Here is an 18,123-nt window from a genome sequence, read left to right on the forward strand (position 1 = left end):
CTGCTGAAAAACCCAGCTACCAGCTGCTAAAACACAGGCCAACCTCAGAGAGACCATGCCGGTAAGTCCAGGTAAAAAGAAAACAGTCTCTGAATTACAACTACTGATGCTACATTACAGATAAGTTACTTTTAAGAAAATAATACAACGGTAAGGCAATCAGAAAATCTCAAACAATTATTGAACAATTTAGTCAGGAATAAGTACACTGGAAAATAACTTACTAACTGCCGAAGATGGTTTCCTTGTGTTTTCGCAGCCAAGCTGGACTTTTCAGCAGGCAAGGGAGTAAGACCATTAGCATCCCAATACATTCACAGAAAGTGCATGAGGATGAGTGCACATCATCTACTCTCAATATCAACAACACTGTTAGAAAAAATGGCTCCTCGAGGGTTCTTCAGATGGTTAACATTCATCCTAATGGGTTTTTTGAGCCTTTTCTGGAAGGGAAACCCTCTGTTGCAAATTTCTACATTAATCTTTCAAGGGATCTCCCATAGACACAAAATAGTATGACAAATTCACAGTATGGCAGTTCATATATACACACACACACACACACACACACACACACACACACACACATTCCAGTATATATATATATATACACACAGTATATGTATATATATATATACACATACATACATACATATATACACACACACACACACATTCACATTGGAAGGAATATTTCTTTAAAACAAAAACAGAACAGAACTGAATCTTTGGGAGCTTCTGGTTTAGTTGCTGAAGCGTCTTATTCTTCTTGTAACACAGTACTTTTCCAACACTAACAATTTTTTAAAGTAAAGACCACCACATTCTACGTTTTATCTGTTTATAGTTACATTTAATGTTGTAGCATGTCTGCGAGACAAGTTATAGCAGCTATAAGCAGTCGTTGCCTTACCAGCCTCTCTCTCTCTCTCCATCAAGTTTATTACATTTGGCATTAGTTTTGATTTTGCTAATCAATTGATTTAACCATTGAAGAGAAACAAAGACAGGTATTTATTGAAACAAATAAAAGGTATGACTTACTCTATGGCAGTTTAGCCCTTGTAGGGTATAAAGACAGGTTTCCTTAGATAAAAAAAAAATGTGAAGGTCCCTCTGAAGACGGGTTCGGAGGCTTTTCAGTCTGTAAGAGTCGGAGTAAGTCTTCCTTATTAAATAGCTTTTTGCTCTGTAGTCATAAAAGTCTGTAAATGTTCCTGGGTCTGATTCGTAAGCAAAACTGAGCTAAAAAAAAAATCCCAAGGAAAATACTGTGTTTATTTTGAGGATGTTTTGAGTCATTTGGAGTGGGAGCATAATCCTGAGCACATGACAGTGCAGAAGAGAAGTTGCTTCTTCATTAATGAGGGTTTTTAAAAACCCACCAGCCATACTATTGTTCAGGAAGTAGAAATAATCAGGATTGAGAATGCATATTGGTCTTTTATTGTAAAATACACATTTACATTTGATTCTGAACTCTCATTATGGATGCTAAGTGATTCCTGAACACTGTAGTTTCATTGAGACTAAATTCCTTTTTTCACAATGAGTCAAAAAAAAAAAAAAAGAGGAATGAAGTCATTTGGTAGGTAGCTAATGTTTAATGTCTGCTGAGTTTTTGAATGAAGTCACTGAAAACCTTGTTTAAAAAGCTATACAAAGTACAGGTGTAGGTATAGCCTACATCCTAAACCACATACTAAAGTAGGCTACTACTGTAAATAGCACTCTGTGTCAGGATAGTATACACTGTGTCAGAATAGGATACACTGTGTCAAAATAGTATACTCTGTGTCAGGATAGTTTACACTGTGTCAGGATAGTATACACTGTGTCAGAGTAGTATACACTGTGTCAGAGTAGTATATTGGTATATTGTATAGTATAGTATATTGGTGTCTGCCAAATCCCATAAAGGTAAATGTAAATGTATACTGTGTATCAGAATAGTATACTCTGTGTCAGAATAGTAGGCTATACTCTGTATCAGAATAGTACACTCTGTGTCAGAAGAGTACTCTGTGTCAGAAGAGTACTCTGTGTCAGAATAGTAGGCTATACTCTGTATTAGAATAGTATACTCTGTGTCAGAATAGTAGGCTATATTCTGTATCAGAATAGTATACTCTGTATAAGAATAGTAGGCTATACTCTGTGTCGGACTAGTATACCGTGTATCAGAAGAGTACTCTGTATCAGAATAGTATACTCTGTGTCAGGATAGTATACACTGTGTCAGGATAGTATACTCTGTGTTCGAATAGTATATTGTATATTGTATAGTATAGTATACTATATTGGTATATAGTATATAGTATATAGTATATTGGTGTCTGCCAAATGCCATAAATGTAAATGTAAATGTATACAGTGTGTCAGAATAGCATACTCTATCAGAATAGTAGGCTATACTCTGTATCAGAATAGTATACTCTATCAGAATAGTAGGCTATACTCTGTATTAGAATAGTATATTCTGTGTCAGAATAGTAGGCTATACTCTGTATTAGAATAGTATACTGTGTATCAGAATAGTATACTGTGTATCAGAATAGTAGGCTATACTCTGTATCAGAATAGTATACTCTGTGTCAGAATAGTATACTGTGTATCAGAATAGTAGGCTATACTCTGTATCAGAATAGTAGACTATACTCTGTATTAGAATAGTATACTCTGTATCAGAATAGTAGGCTATACTCTGTATCAGAATAGTATACTCTGTCAGAATAGTAGGCTATACTCTGTATCAGAATAGTAGGCTATACTCTGTATTAGAATAGTATACTGTGTGTTAGAATAGTATACTCTGTATCAGAATAGTAGGCTATACTTTGTGTCAAAATAGTACACTCTGTGTCAGAATAGTATACTCTGTATCAGAATAGTATACTCTGTGTTAGAATAGTATACTCTGTATCAGAATAGTATACTCTGTATCAGAATAGTAGGCTATACTTTGTATCACAATAGTATACTCTCTATCAGAATAGTAGGCTATACTCTGTATCAGAATAGTATACTCTGTGTTAGAATAGTATACTCTGTATCAGAGTAGTATACTCAGTGTTAGAATAGTAGGCTATACTCTGTATCAGAATAGTATACTCTGTGTTAGAATAGTATACTCTGTATCAGAGTAGTATACTCAGTGTTAGAATAGTAGGCTATACTCTGTATCAGAATAGTATACTCTGTGTTAGAATAGTATACTCTGTATCAGAGTAGTATACTCAGTGTTAGAATAGTAGGCTATACTTTGTATAAGAATAGTATACTCAGTGTTAGAATAGTATACTCTCTGTCAGAATAGTATACTCAGTGTTAGAATAGTATACTCAGTGTTAGAACAGTATACTCTCTGTCAGAATAGTATACTCTGTATCAGAATAGTATACTCAGTGTTAGAATAGTATACTCAGTGTTAGAACAGTATACTCTCTGTCAGAATAGTATACTCTGTATCAGAATAGTATACTCAGTGTTAGAATAGTATACTCAGTGTTAGAACAGTATACTCTCTGTCAGAATAGTATACTCTGTATCAGAATAGTATACTCAGTGTTAGAATAGTATACTCAGTGTTAGAACAGTATACTCTCTGTCAGAATAGTATACTCTGTATCAGAATAGTATACTCAGTGTTAGAATAGTATACTCAGTGTTAGAATAGTATACTCTCTGTCAGAATAGTATGCTACAACACCATATTTAGAGACATGCGTTGTCGCTTGTAGGTAGAAATAATGAAGCAATACACTCACTCACCCCGGCGTGTTCCCTTTTGCTGCACCGGTGTCTCCCTTCACACACACACACACACACACACACACACACACGCACAGTAGTTCCAAAAAGAGCCGAACTCAGATTTCCATCGTCAAAAATGCACAGCAAACAGGACGATAAGCCAGAGCTATTGAGAGAGAGTCAGTGAGGGAACAGGGGAGGGTTAGTGAGGTCATGACTATCCCTGACAATCCGCACGCCAGCTGCAAACATCCTAATTATGACCAGTTTTTCGTAATGAAGGGGATATCCGCGATTCCGGTAGCTGTGAATATCCTACTTTAGACTATATTTTTTGTAATTCAAAGGCTATCCAGGGTTTCTACAAGGCATAACAAATAACCGTCGCCGAAAAGAAGAAACCTGTTACAATGAGGAGCTGCCCACAATGCTGAACGTTAAAGCTATGGAGAAACTAGGAGGGGAGAGAGAAAGGGAGATTTTCAGGCTGTGACCAGTAGGGGGCGAAACATCCAGTTCTGCACCATAATTTTGGTTATTATTCCGCATTACCATCCTTCTATATATTTTCAGTACTGTTTGCAGAGTGGGGGGTGGGATTCGAACCCCCAACCTCACGGGTGAGAGGCAAGCGTGCTAACCACTAAGCCATCGTGTCTAAAGGCCCAAAAATTGATAATAAACAGGTTTTAGGATTTCAAAATATTTTAAACAAAGAAAGTCAATTTTCAATATCTTGAATATTTAATATTCAAGATTCTGCACAATTTCTAGATCTCTATTTAAACATAAGCAAATTTGTGATATTGTCCATGTTAACTGCTTTGTAAAAAAAGGTCAGATTTTCCTTATGCCTAATCTCTTCTACTGAAGCACGTGTTCAGAGGACAGTGGTTTAGATTTGATCTAAAATGGATCATAAGGTTTTGCACAAACTTGTGAAGTCCATGTCAGCTCTGGTACATGTCATGTCGAGTTATGTCAGCTGTCATAAAGCAAAAAGGGGACAAACCAAATACTAAGAAACTCTGAAATTCATGTCAATATTTCAAAGATTCTACTTTTCACTCAAGCTGCTGTCAATGATATAATTTGTGAAATGAAAATTGTGGTATTAACTTAGAAAAGTATGCAAAATAGAAGGATTTTTAGAAATAGAAGTGGTCTCAGACTTTTGAAGCCCACTGTATCAATTATATAGGTTTGTAATCATTTATCTTCCATAACCACATTTATCCTGGTCAGGGATGCAGTGCATCCAGAGCCTATCCTGGGAACACTGGGTGCACGGTCCATGAATGGGACCCCAGTGCATTGCAGGACACTATGCACACACACATTCACAGCTAGGGGCAGTTCAGCATGTTTTGGATGGTGGGAGGAAACCACAGAACCTGGAGGATACCCAAGGAAACTTATATGGAGAACATGCGAAACTCATGTTCAAGACAGTAACTTGAGCTCTGGATCGAACCGGGGACCCTGGAGCTGTGCAGCAGCAACACCACACGCTGCACCATCACCCTATTTATTTATTAAACATTTCTGTGCAAAAGTCTCAGGGAACCCATTTTGTTATAGATTTTGTTTATTTTATGACTTCTGCATTATTGAGTCAGTACAAAAAAACGTTTTTTATATTTCCTAGCATTATTTTTCAGACAAAAAAAAAAATCCCTAATGTTGGCTGCTGCATGCATGCAAAAAAAAAAAAAAAAAAAAAAAAAAAAAAAAGCAGCAAGCGTGACAGTCAAAGCCTTGATCAAAACCTACCAGCCAGTTTCCTTATAAAACTGTACAAACTGCACCCGAGACTACTGACCTTTTTAAGTTTACCTTTTTTTTTAAGGCAATGGGTTTGTCACACCAAATATTACCTTTGTTTAGTTTATTAATGTTTACTGCTCTTTTTAGTATTTTTCTTTTATGTAGAAATATTTAATTTCATTTTTTCAAGACATATTTGCTTTACAGCATTTCTTTGCATGTGTCTAAGACTACTGCACAGTACTGTATATTTATTTATATCTTATATTTTTTATTTTGTATTTACAGTCACAACCACTTTATTAGGAACAACTGTACACCTATTTATTCATGCAAATATCCAAATCATGTGGCAGCAGCAGCACAATGCATAAAATCATGCAGTTATAGGTCAAGAGCTTCAGTTAATGTTCACACCCAACATCAGAATGTGACCTCAGTAACTCTGAACATGCCATTGTTGGTGCCAGGTTGTTGAGTATTTCAGAAATCTCTTGGGATTATCATGCACAACAGTCTCTAGACTATGCAAAAAAACAAAAAAACATTCGGTGAGCAGCAGTTCTGCAAGTGGAAACACTTTGTTGATGAGAGAGGTCAGAGGAGAATGGCTAGACTGGTTCAAGCTGACAGGAAGGCTACAGTAACTCAATTAACCACCCTTTACAACCATGGCAAGCAGAAAAGCATCTCAGAATGCACAACACACATCAAATCTTGAGGTGGATGGGCTACAACAGCAGAAGCCCACACTGGGTTCCACTCATGTCAGCCAAGAACAGGAATCTGAGACTACAGTGGGTACAGACTCACTGAAACTTGACACTTGAAGATTGGAAAAATGTCACCTGGTCTTTTTTGCATTTGTTATAAACATGGTAGTTGATGTAACATCATTATTCACTTCATATACTGACTGCTTTTTTTAAATGTTGTGCTGTCCACCTGTTGCAGAACAATGCACAGTACAGAACAATTAGTGCTGGCTATTCACTGCTGTATACTGTATGTGCCATATGTTCACTTGATCCAGGCAAAGCAAAACCTCACCCAGATCATGCACTGCATTGAATGTAATGAGGAGGTCCATTCTAACAATGTGTTTCCTAGAAGTGTACCAACTAGAATTTATGTACGATATGCTATGTTGTCTCTCAGCTGCTTGTTTCTTAATTGGGACAGATGCTAGAGTTCAGGTCCTGTCTCTTCAGTGGCCCACAACATAACAGTGGAGCTGATGGTGGATCAGGATATGGCAGCTTACTCATTTTGTTATTCACGACATCCAGGAGCTTCAATGCTAATTCAGTCAACTATCATCTATCTACCATATTTATCTATCATATAGGTGAATTTTTGCAGGCATACAATTATTGGCTGTAGCTATGTACAGTTTGTGTCATCTTCTACCCTGTTCATCACTTCTGATCTGTTATTAATTTGGTGGAGGCCCTTCTCAGCTCAGCAGGGACACTGACATGCAAGTGGCGTAGTTTTGTGTGTGTGACTGTGTGTGTGTGTGTGTGTGCATCGCTGGTACAATTGTAACAGGAGCTATGATTTTTAAACACTGTTTAGATCTACTGCACACGTTATTAGAAAAACTACCCTGTTGTTACATGTTGTAGGTTTACAGATGGAGACTATAGCATTGTTTTTCCCTTTTCAGTTTGTGCCTATCTAGACCAAGGGTCCTCAAAATGTTATGGGCAGGGACCCATTTAACCATAACATTTTTGAAGATTTTTCAACACACACCAACTTGTGTATAATCATAATTTGGCTATGTATTGGAGCCATAGATTAAAAAAAAAATATATATATATATATATATATATATATATATATATATATATATATATATATAGATAGATAGATAGATAGATAGATAGATATCCCTGAACGTTCCACCAAAACACATTATTTAAAGACCTACTTGTTTTTAAGTTGAGTTTTGGATTAAACCCATTCAAGTCTGCAGTCTAATGAGTCAATTACTATACGGAGTCAATAATAAATATGACAACTTTTGTTAATGGTAGGCTGTGATTTCCACCACTATAACAAATGGACTCAAAAAAAACCATGGACCCCTAGCTATTCTTCGCCCCACTTTGGAGCCCAGTCTGAGAATCAGTGCTCTAGCAACAGTGGTCTTTTTCTGACCATGGGACTGCTGTTGGGTTGATATTTTTGGATGGTTGACAATTCTCGACCCAGCAATGTCACTGATGTGTTCTCAGCAACAGTGCTGCACCTAATACCTTTGTTCTAGTGTTTGCACTGTGTAGTCATTCACAGTTCACAGCTACACAGCACAGCAGATTCTGCTCAAGGGTACTGAAAAGGTGTATACACAACTAGTCCTGTGATAGAGCATGGATGTCAGAAAGTGCAGGTGGGAGGGGGTAGGGGTGAGAGGGTGGGCAAACAGAATTATTTTTAGGGCATTGTCCCTAAGGGGAAATAGTGAACACACGTTGACAAGGGCATTTGAAAAGCACTATTGTCTTACCTCTAGTCTCTACCTACAGTAGCACTTGTGGCACATCAACAGATATTTCCCTATCAACAGATGTCATACATTCTCATACCACTGATCAATGAATGTTAGGTCAAATGAGTTCAAACGCAGCCCAGGCTGGTTGCCACAGGAAAAAGAACAGCTGCTCCATTTGGCTTCTATAAGGAAGTAGCTTCAATAACTGAAATGCTCATTTGAAAGTGGAAATAATATTTCAACTAAGCTAGCCATCTTTGCAATTTGATAACTGGCAGTTAAAGGTCAAACTGTAGCTTAGGATAAGACTCATTGATCAGGATTTATTTTTTATTCATCTAGTAGTGATGACAGCATGCATACATTAAGCCCCTGTCCCCTGCCCCAGCAGAAACTTTAGGTAACTGGGCCACTCGAACATCGTGCTGTGTTAAGACAAATGTAATCGTGACCATGACCATGTCATCAAGTGTAGTGTTCTATATTAAATTGATACTAAAACGTGGAACAACATAAAAATGATTTGTATAATCTTTATAATGTATATATATATATATAACATGTATAATGTTTTTGATTCAATTTCTCTAATGAAACTGAAAAAGCATTATTAAAATCACAATTATATTACATATATTATTTTACTGTCACTTTGATCCAAGAGTAAGAAGGTGAAATGAAAGGGTTAATGTCTGACTGGTCTTTGCTATTATGGACCAAAAATGTTTTTAGTCACTGTCACATTACTTCAGCTCTTATTTTCACTCTAAAACAATTGCTTTCAAGAGTATCACAAAGTGTGTGAAGGGGTTTTGTGTGACTTTTATTTTAGTTCATGTATATACTGTTAGTAAATAAATGGAAGATTATGATGAGTATTTTAAAATAAAATTTAGAAATAGAATTTAAAGACATGACCTGGGTAAATAGTACATATACTGCTGGTAGTGAACATACCAGGGGGCTTATTATGCTTTGTGTAACTTCTTAAGGTGATTAAGGTGAATAATACTGATCTGATGGTCATTTAACCTTGTCAGTAACTATTTTCTTACATTAACCTACTAACCTTTGATCAATAACTCAATCGATATCTTTATCACTCTTTGTTGTCTTTGACTACAATGCACGTCATAGCCTAGGGTAAAATCCTTTTAGATTATTGTACAAATGTAAACAAGTGATACAAATGTAAACAAGCTTTCATTCATTAGAGGATGTATCATACTTCACCCAATGCTACTTCATTCTGGCTAATCACCAGGCCAGACGATGTTAATTATCTTGCTTGTGTGCTTACTGCAATTTCTGGTCCTGTATACATAATAACTTCTGTTGCCACTTCATTTTCAGGTCTTTGACTCACAGATGGAATATGAAAAAAGGAAAGGTAGTGATTGGGAAATATCACTATGTTTCTGTTGATGGTGGATAAGAAGACTGTTTTTGTTCAGTAAAGAATTCAAATGAATTCTGTGCTAGCTTTCAAAATCTACACCAGTTAGAAAGAAGAGTGCTTATTCTGGAATAAACATCAAATATTTGTCTGAAATGTTAGAAATGCTAAAAAAAAATGCTTTGAAATTTTATTTCAAAAGAAGCTCCATTTTCTGGTGTTTTAGTGAATTTCCTTCAATTAAAAAGAACCAACTAAAAAGAAAAAGTTGTCTTCTGCTTGCCCTTTTCCCATCTCCTCAGGATTCTACTGCATGCAGAACCATTACATTTGCCAAGTTCAAATGTTCAAAAGCTGGTGTTAATTGTCTTACCTTCTCCCAGAATCCATATACCTTTGACTGAAATAACTATTGCAGCAATGGTGCTGCCCTCTGGTGTTCACTCACATCCACTCTGATCATAAAACATGCAATAACAATCCATAGGAACAAACAATTAAAGTAAGCATAATCAGAGCTACAATGTACCTTGTATCCTTGAGAAGTTGTATATAAAGAGTAAATCTGCACCAACACAAATCAAAACAAATTTATTCATTTGGTACTGCATGTGTGTTTAAGAAATCACCCTTCAAGTCGTTATACAAAATGTGAATGCTGAAGTCATTTTGGAAACTTGACAACAGTAATAGAGAAGACCAATGATGTTGGTCTTTATGTGTTTATTGTGTTTAATGTCTTTACTGTAGCTTAAGGGCATTGCGCTTTAATAGCATATAGTGTAGGACAGGAACTTTCTTTAGATTTAAACTCGTGCTTTGAAGTTGGCAATATTCTGAAATATTATGAGGAATAAATACGTACATATAATATAATAGATTACAGGTTCGAACCATTCAAGGAATAAGTAGTTTGCTTAATTACTTTAACATGGGACCCTCCTTTGTGTTTTTAATATCATGGGAATTGTGACGGTTAGAAAGAACAATGTATACAATGTGCATTTTAATAGGGTGAATTCAGATATATCGGGACAGTTCTTTGATTTTCCACTTTGTTTAAGCTTTCTTCCATTAATAAAACAAAAATACCCCATCACATGATCCTCAAAGTGTTGACTACCTACATGTGTGATGGAAAAATATTATTATCATATTCTAAAGAAGCATAGCTTACCATTTTGTGAAAACTGAGTGAAAATCATTTTTAATGACATTTGGGATGGCAATATTCTCAAATTTGGGACACACACACACACACACACACACACACGCACACACACACGCACACACACACACACACACACACACACACTACATGGGCTAAATTTCTGTGGAAACCTAACCCTCACACTCATATGAGCTTTTTGAACATCCCATTTGAGTTTTAGTCCCCCCTTTTTGCTGTTATAATAACCTCTACTTTCTTGGGAAGGCTCTCCTCTAGATTTTGGAGTATGGCTGTTGTGCTCATTCAGTCAGAAGAGCATTAGTGAGGTCAGGCACTGTTGTCAGACGAGGAGGCCTGGGGTGCAGTTAATCTTTAAACGTTAAACGTGTTCAGTGGGATTGAGGTCAGGGCTCTGCGCAGGTCACTCTAGTTCTTCCATATCAACTTTGGCAAACTTTACAGACCTCACTTTGTGCACGGGGGCACTGCCATGCTGCAATATGTTTGGACGTCTTAGTTCTTGAAGGGAAATCTTAATGCTACAGAATACAAAGACGTTCTAGACAATTGTGTGTTTTGTGGCAAATGTTTAACCCTCATATGGGGGAATATTTAGGTGTCCACATACTTTTGGCCATATAGTGTATACTAACAGTCTTTGGAATACCTTTGATCCATGAATACCTTCCATGCCACTTATCTTACACAGGGTTGCAGGGGAGCCTACCCAGGAGACTTGTGGCACAAGGCAGGTGTGCCAGCCATCACAGAGCGCACACACACACACACACACACACACCAACATGGAAATGCCAATCAGCCTACAATGCATGTGTTTAGACTGGGGAAGGAAACCCCTGAAGCACAGGGAGAGCATGTAGACTGTGCACACAGGGCAGAGGCAGGCTTTGAACCCGCAACCCCCGAAGTGTGAGGCAACAGTGCTAAACACTAAGCCATGTGCCCTCCCACCCAGAACATTTTTGATTTTTTTTTTCAAATTCATACACTGAGCAAAAAAAAAGCTCATTGAATTTAGTTAATTTAAATGCGAACATGGGTTCCATATGATTTAATTGAGTTACAGTAACACAATTTGTTTTCCTAGATCCATCATTTGATCATGTATTTTCAAAGCCCTGAATAAAATCGATTTCTTCCCCCTGATCACTGGCGTTCTGTAACAGCTACATTACCGCTGCACTACACAACACAGCAGTTAGTTATAATCCCGTCAGTACCAGCAGTCTCGCGCGATTCTAATGTCTACTACATGAATTGTCAATGCACAATACTACATGGGCATGAATGCTCACTCTACGTCATTCAAGCTAATGCGTAGAAACTCGTTTAAATTAAATTTAATATAAGCAATGAACATGTTGTCAGTCACAGTGGTAGCTCAGTGGTAAAGACGTTGGACTACTGAGCAGAAGATCACGAGTTTAAACCCCTGCACTGCCACCACCAGGCCCCTGAGCAAGACACTTAACCATTAACTACTCAGATGTATAAATGTTCGTCGAATACTTTTTTCAGTCTATCCAAAGTAAGAATAGAAGTAGGAAACCACCACTTAAAAGATTTTATAATTTATCTGATGTCTCAATATATCTGAATTCACCCTGTGTCAGTTAAAGCCTGACTCCTGAAAAACAGCTGAGCACGCTTTGAGCTCAGTTTCAAAAGTGACGACCTAATTCAGATTGCTGAATGTGTCTAAGACTGACAAAAGCTCTCTGTCCTTATTCACGCCATTTGTTTTGTTTTTATTCCTGTCTATTTTTTTTTTCAGTCATCGAGGTCTCTCGGGTCGGACGAGGCGCTGGGAAACAGGACGTCACTCTCTAGTGACGCATTACTGCCGAGACCAGGCACGCGCCCGCGCAGGAGGAAGTGAGTCCGCCGCTGCAGGAGGCGCTGCTGCTCCTGCTTCAGCTCCACGTAGGACCGGGAGAAGGTGTGGAAGATGGATGTCACGGGGAAGGCCATCAGCAGGATGCCGCTCAGGATGCTGCTGAGCGCCACCACCTGGCCAGGTATGCTGCGTGGCACCATGTCACCGTAGCCCACCGTCGTCATTGTAATCACCGCCCACCAGTACGTGGCCGGGATGCTGCTGAACTCCTGCGTGGCCGCCACCTCGTTCTCGATGAGGTACAGGAGCGGGGAGAAGAGCGCGATGGCCACGCACAGGAACAGCAGCAGCAGGCCGAACTCGCGTGTGCAGCGGCGTGCGGTAAGGCCCAGCGTCTGCAGACCGAGTGAATGCCGAGCCAAACGCATCACGTACAGGATGCGCAGAGCCCGCAGGACGCGCAGAACAAGCCCGACTTTGTCCAGATAGCTGCTGCCCGAGCCCGTGGAGGTGCCGTCCACAGCCAGGGTGATGTAGTAGGGCAAGATGGCCACCACGTCAATCAGATTGAGCGGACGCCGGAGGAAGGCCAGCTTCCTGCGATCCTGAATGAAGCGCAGTGTGAACTCGAGACTAAACCACGCCACACACACAGTCTCCACGATGAAGATGTTGTAGCACATCTGGGAGCATTTGCCCTACAACATGCAACAAGAGCAATTAGTATTTTATTGCTTTCAAATAATCAATTTTTTTTTTTACAAATATTTGAATGTTATCCTGGTATATAGGCTACTGTACCTTCATGCAAAATACCCTGAAAATTCTTACAAGAAAATATCCTAATTATACACACTATATCTTGAGCAGTGATATTACTATAAGACAGTAAGAGGTGTTTTAGAGAACTGGAGTCCAGCACAATTTAACTTCAGTCAGTCAAATTATCAGATCAAACAAACAAACAAAAATAAATAAACAGTACTAACAGTACTAAATACACATTACTCACATCATCACATGGGAAAACCTATGATCACGTGTACTGCATGTGATCATAGGTTTTCACATGTGATGATGTGAGTAATGTGAAAAACATGAACATGATTTCACTATTGTGCCATGAAATGTATGAACTCAAGTAAACACGTGACACATAAGTGACAAAATTTGACATAATTAGTCACGTGACATAATTTGTGATCACATATGAAAAGGAAATATTTACCCTGCTGTGAGAAATAAAAATGAAGAATGAATAAAGAATGAAACACATGAGAAATTAACATGTGGAATGAAATCACACGTGAAAATAACTGAATCGTGTGTGGAAATAAAAAACATGCCCTACATGTGAAAAGTCCATTACATGTAAGAAATGCCTGGAACATCACAAAGTGTCTATAAAAACACATGTGAATCATGTGATGGCTGTAACTCATGGGACTCATCATGATTCACCCATGAAGTTCATGTGTAAGGAAACAAATTATTAGATATCAGTGAGTAGTGATTTTGGTCTCAGCTTTTCACAGTTGCAATGCTGAACACACAACAGCAGAGGGAAGCAATACCAACCAGATTATAGCACTGTGCCTTTACAGTAATCTGCCCTTTCTCAGCTTCTTCATCTAATTAAAAGTGTTTTCTTCATTAGTCTTAACCAGTGCTATTTTTCTACCGCTCATGAGGTCTTGCACCTTACACAAATTCAGTTCCATATTATACATTTTCAGTGTCCCATCATACATTTTATTTTATTTCAGAATTCCACCACTGAAGTCATATAGTATAATGCCTGATTTTGTTGAGCATATAAGATTATATTTGTTAATATGCTATTGTGTAAATATAGTCCCATATATAAAAATGCACATTTATAAATGCATTGTCCAGATTTGCTATATGCAGTATGCCCATGTGTGATAAAATAAATGAAACATCCAGTATACAAATGTCTATATGGCCATAGAGCGGACGTTCACATGAGCAGAGTCTGAAATTTGGACAAAATTTACCTATGTAGTATTTAGGTTTTGTCTATACAATTATTTTACAGCAATTTAATGTTACATGGTTGTGAAAATCTATGTCATGAGAATTTAGGATGTAAAAAAAATTACAAAAAATGAGAATGGTGGAGTAAATATTGACAAGGAGGCTGCTCTGGATGGAAAAAAAAAAACACCAGAAAGCTACATATTTGCATTTCTTTCAAACACTGTGCACACATATGAACAGAAAGAATAGTACTCATTCTTCTGAAATTATGAAATTATGAAAAAAACAATGTTTACTATCTAAAGAATAAGTATTACTAGAATGATTTTCTTCATTTGTCTTAACCAGTGCAGTTTTCTCTACCCTATACACATCTTCATTTTTATCAATTTCAGTATTGCCTGAAATCAATAACCACCATCTTGCACCCTGGCACTACATGCTGCTGCTGAAAATCTGCCCATCAGGAAAGTGTTGATTTGTTCTGCAAAAATGTGTATGTGATCATTACTGCATTGGAAATGTTAGGAATGACTAAGCATATTGCCATTCTAACTAGGTTTCCACAGATGAGCACAGGACGTTGTTATTACATGTCTCCTGGGAAGAAACCCCAGACTATCTCATTCGGAATTGTAAATTGAGATGAATTAATCTCCCTGTCCTTTAATAAATTACAGCCAGTCCTGCATTTTAGCACTACTTTCGATGTTCACTTTAGAGGAAAGACTTCAGTGTTACGAAACAAACTCCCACAAATGCAGAATAAGGTTAAGTGGTACTGAAGTACAAAAGTGATGCATTAAACTCAGTGCATTTACTAGTATTGCTGAGGAAAATGTCAAGCGTAAAATTATACACGTTTTGAAAGTTTTGGACGTGTTCTGAAATATATGGATAGTTATGTAAAAACTGTAATGGATATACTGTACATAAATACACATTTTCTCTGATATGATTACAAAGGGAAAAAAATGTTTAAAAATTTATTTAGGCCGAATTTCACCCTTTTTCTAAACACACACACACACACACACACACATGTATTAGAGATGCATTATTGAGAGTAGCATGTATTTGTACAGGGTTCACTATGTAGATCTGTGTTTCAGTAATACCTTAAGCAGAATCTAATGGAATTCATATTGTATACACTGAAAATATAAACTGTATATAAAATATAGTCGTTTATTTCAACCATACACAACAATAAAGCGTCTGTGAAGGTACTCAATGTTTGAGTAAGTCATAATTGATAATTACATGCTCTGTTTCTCTTCATAGCTGAGGGCAGCCATTTATATTCACACAGCATCTAAATTCAATTAGTATATAAGGCTGCTGAATCTGTAAATCAGCGTAACTGCAACACATTTCTGGTTTAAACTGCTCTGCTCTTAGAAATGATATACATCATTTTTTAAATTCTTTTTTTGCTCTGTCACAAAGCAGACTGACCAAGAATCGTTCATGTCCCTGTTCATGACTTTCTGTAGTTGAAACGCATGCGTGGGAGTTTATAGGGCATGCAAAGAGATATCATGCCGTGTAGGCGGTACAACTATAGACCATTAAATCGAGCTATTTGTTTGCTGTGTCTACAATAACAAAGGGCCAAAGTGGGCTAATTTCCAGAGTGAATATATGATTACTAAACATAGACTGTTTTCTGTGATCAAGAATGACATTTCTTCTGAAATTTGCTAGCTGCTGTTGCTTAGGGCACATTTAAACAACATACTATACTATAGATACTGGTTGATACTGCTGCAAGTTTCCTAAATTCATGTTAACATTATACCTTTTGGAATACATTTGATTTTCAGTTCTTCCAATCTGGAGTCAACTAATTTTATGAAAACATTAATAGTTATAGGTGATTAGAAAGGTAGCTTGCATTGTAATAGTCATATTTGAGCTTGATATTGATTTCTCATGCATAGTATTCATGCAGCTCAAAATAAACCTTCTTTTATGAAAATGCATATATTATGGAGCTAGATTCATACAGAAATCAGGTAAATGCACATATATGTGCCATGGACATGGACACTACATGGCCAAAAGTCTGTGGACACCTGACCATCACATCTATATTGAAACACACAGTTGTACAGGATATCTTTTTATGCTACAACATTCACTGGAACTAAGGAGCCTAGCTCAAACCTATTGAGGTGTGACAGTCACCCTATGTACAAAGCATGTTTTGTCAAGGTTAGAGAGGAAGAACTCAAGTAGCCTACACAGAGCCCTGACCTCAACCCCACTGAACACCTTTGAGATGAACGGAAATGCGGACTGAGCCCCAGGCCTCCTCCCTCGACATCAGTGCCTGACCTCACTAACGCTCTAGTGGCTAAATGGGCAAATCCACACAGCCACGCTACTAAATCTAGTGGAAAGTCTTCCTAGAAGAGTGGAGGTTATTATAACAGCAAAGGGGGACTAATTCTGGAATAAGATGTTCAAAAAGCACATATGCGTGTAATGGTCAGATGTTCACAAGCTTTTGGCCATATAGTGTACAATTACTTCAAGATTGCAAACATGCTCTATTTCAAGGGGGTCCAAAATCCGGCCCCTGGGACAAATGTGGCTCGTGGACAGATCTTAACAGGCCCACGGCTTCTCTATCAGAATGTATGATAGGTTAACCATCGACCAACACTTGAAATTTTTCCTTTCACCTACAGGTGGCAGCAGACTGTGTTAACACAGTTAGCTAAAATTCAAGAGCCTTTTTTTTTTCTCTGACTACAACTGCAAATTAATTTACAGTATGATATTTCTCTGCCCCTGCTCTATATGCTGGGTCAATTCCAGAGGTGACAACAGTGTTATGGAATTTATATATTTTTATATAATTTTTGACAGTGATGTGGAGACACATGAACACTGTGCTTTTCTGTTTTTTTCCGCTAAAGCAGTGGTCAGTCCAAATGTGAATAAAATTCACCTGGCCAGTTCACTGAAGGGGAGAAGACATAGGACATGAAAGATGTGTGTGTACTTCTGGTAGCGATTACTTTTGCTTCGGGCTGAATTAATTTTTTTTTTCATACACAAAACGTGTAATCATCTGCCACAATAGTCGCAGTAGAGAACATACTGTTGTAGGGTTCATATTAGCATTTTGGACAATCATACTTTTTTATTTTATCTTAGAATTCCTCCATAATATAAAGTCATAGCACCCATCACACCAGGGTTTTTACACTGGTGCCGAAACCCAGGAGAAAGTTCCATAATGGTGACTGGTACCTTCTCCCTGGTTTTGGCACCACTGTAGAACCCTGGTGTGTGTGGGTGAGAAGGAGGACTCGGGAGATGAAACGTCATGCTTCTTTAATTTTGAATTTTTCTGCATTTAATTTTTATGCTTTTCAGCATTTTCTCACTTGTGGACATACACATGCAAAAAAACCCACAACACACAGAGTTCAACTCGGCTCTTTCTCTCTCCAGTTCATGGCATTCCCTAAAAGACAAACAAGCCACACATAAGTGATTACACACAGGTGAGAATAATCACGCGTTAACTGTCGGTTCAACCAGCTTCCACTCCGTCCACAGGTGACACTTGACCACGCCCCTGCTGCCACACATACACATACTACAGTATGCCAATGTCTATATGTCCATTTGAAAGAAAAAATAATTTGCATAATTTGATG

The 18,123-nt window shown here is 37.8% G+C and overlaps 2 protein-coding genes across 5 annotated transcripts in view; both read right to left on the reverse strand.

The window, feature by feature from the left end:
* The window catches only part of src (v-src avian sarcoma (Schmidt-Ruppin A-2) viral oncogene homolog), a 45,853-nt gene extending 41,605 nt beyond the window's left edge, over positions 1 to 4,248 (reverse strand). The window contains exons 1-2 of one of the 4 annotated variants that reach the window (XM_026920577.3): positions 3,772 to 4,248; positions 1,045 to 1,144 (exon numbers count right to left, since the gene is read on the reverse strand). The gene's annotated coding sequence lies outside the window, so the exon portion shown is untranslated. Of the gene's footprint in view, positions 1 to 1,044; positions 1,145 to 3,767 lie in introns of all 4 variants that reach the window. The other 3 variants (XM_053240736.1, XM_026920576.3, XM_026920579.3) reach the window with 3 other exon arrangements.
* A 5,344-nt stretch (positions 4,249 to 9,592) lies between these two features.
* Positions 9,593 to 18,123, reverse strand: part of kcng1 (potassium voltage-gated channel, subfamily G, member 1) — a 29,644-nt gene continuing 21,113 nt past the window's right edge. Inside the window, exon 3 of the mRNA XM_026920580.3 lies at positions 9,593 to 13,143. Coding sequence (XP_026776381.2) covers positions 12,379 to 13,143 — 765 coding nt within the window. The 3' untranslated portion in view covers positions 9,593 to 12,378. The remainder of the gene's footprint in view (positions 13,144 to 18,123) is intronic.

The sequence above is a fragment of the Pangasianodon hypophthalmus genome, chromosome 16 (assembly GCF_027358585.1).
Source record: "Pangasianodon hypophthalmus isolate fPanHyp1 chromosome 16, fPanHyp1.pri, whole genome shotgun sequence".
Taxonomy (NCBI): Eukaryota; Metazoa; Chordata; class Actinopteri; order Siluriformes; family Pangasiidae; genus Pangasianodon; species Pangasianodon hypophthalmus.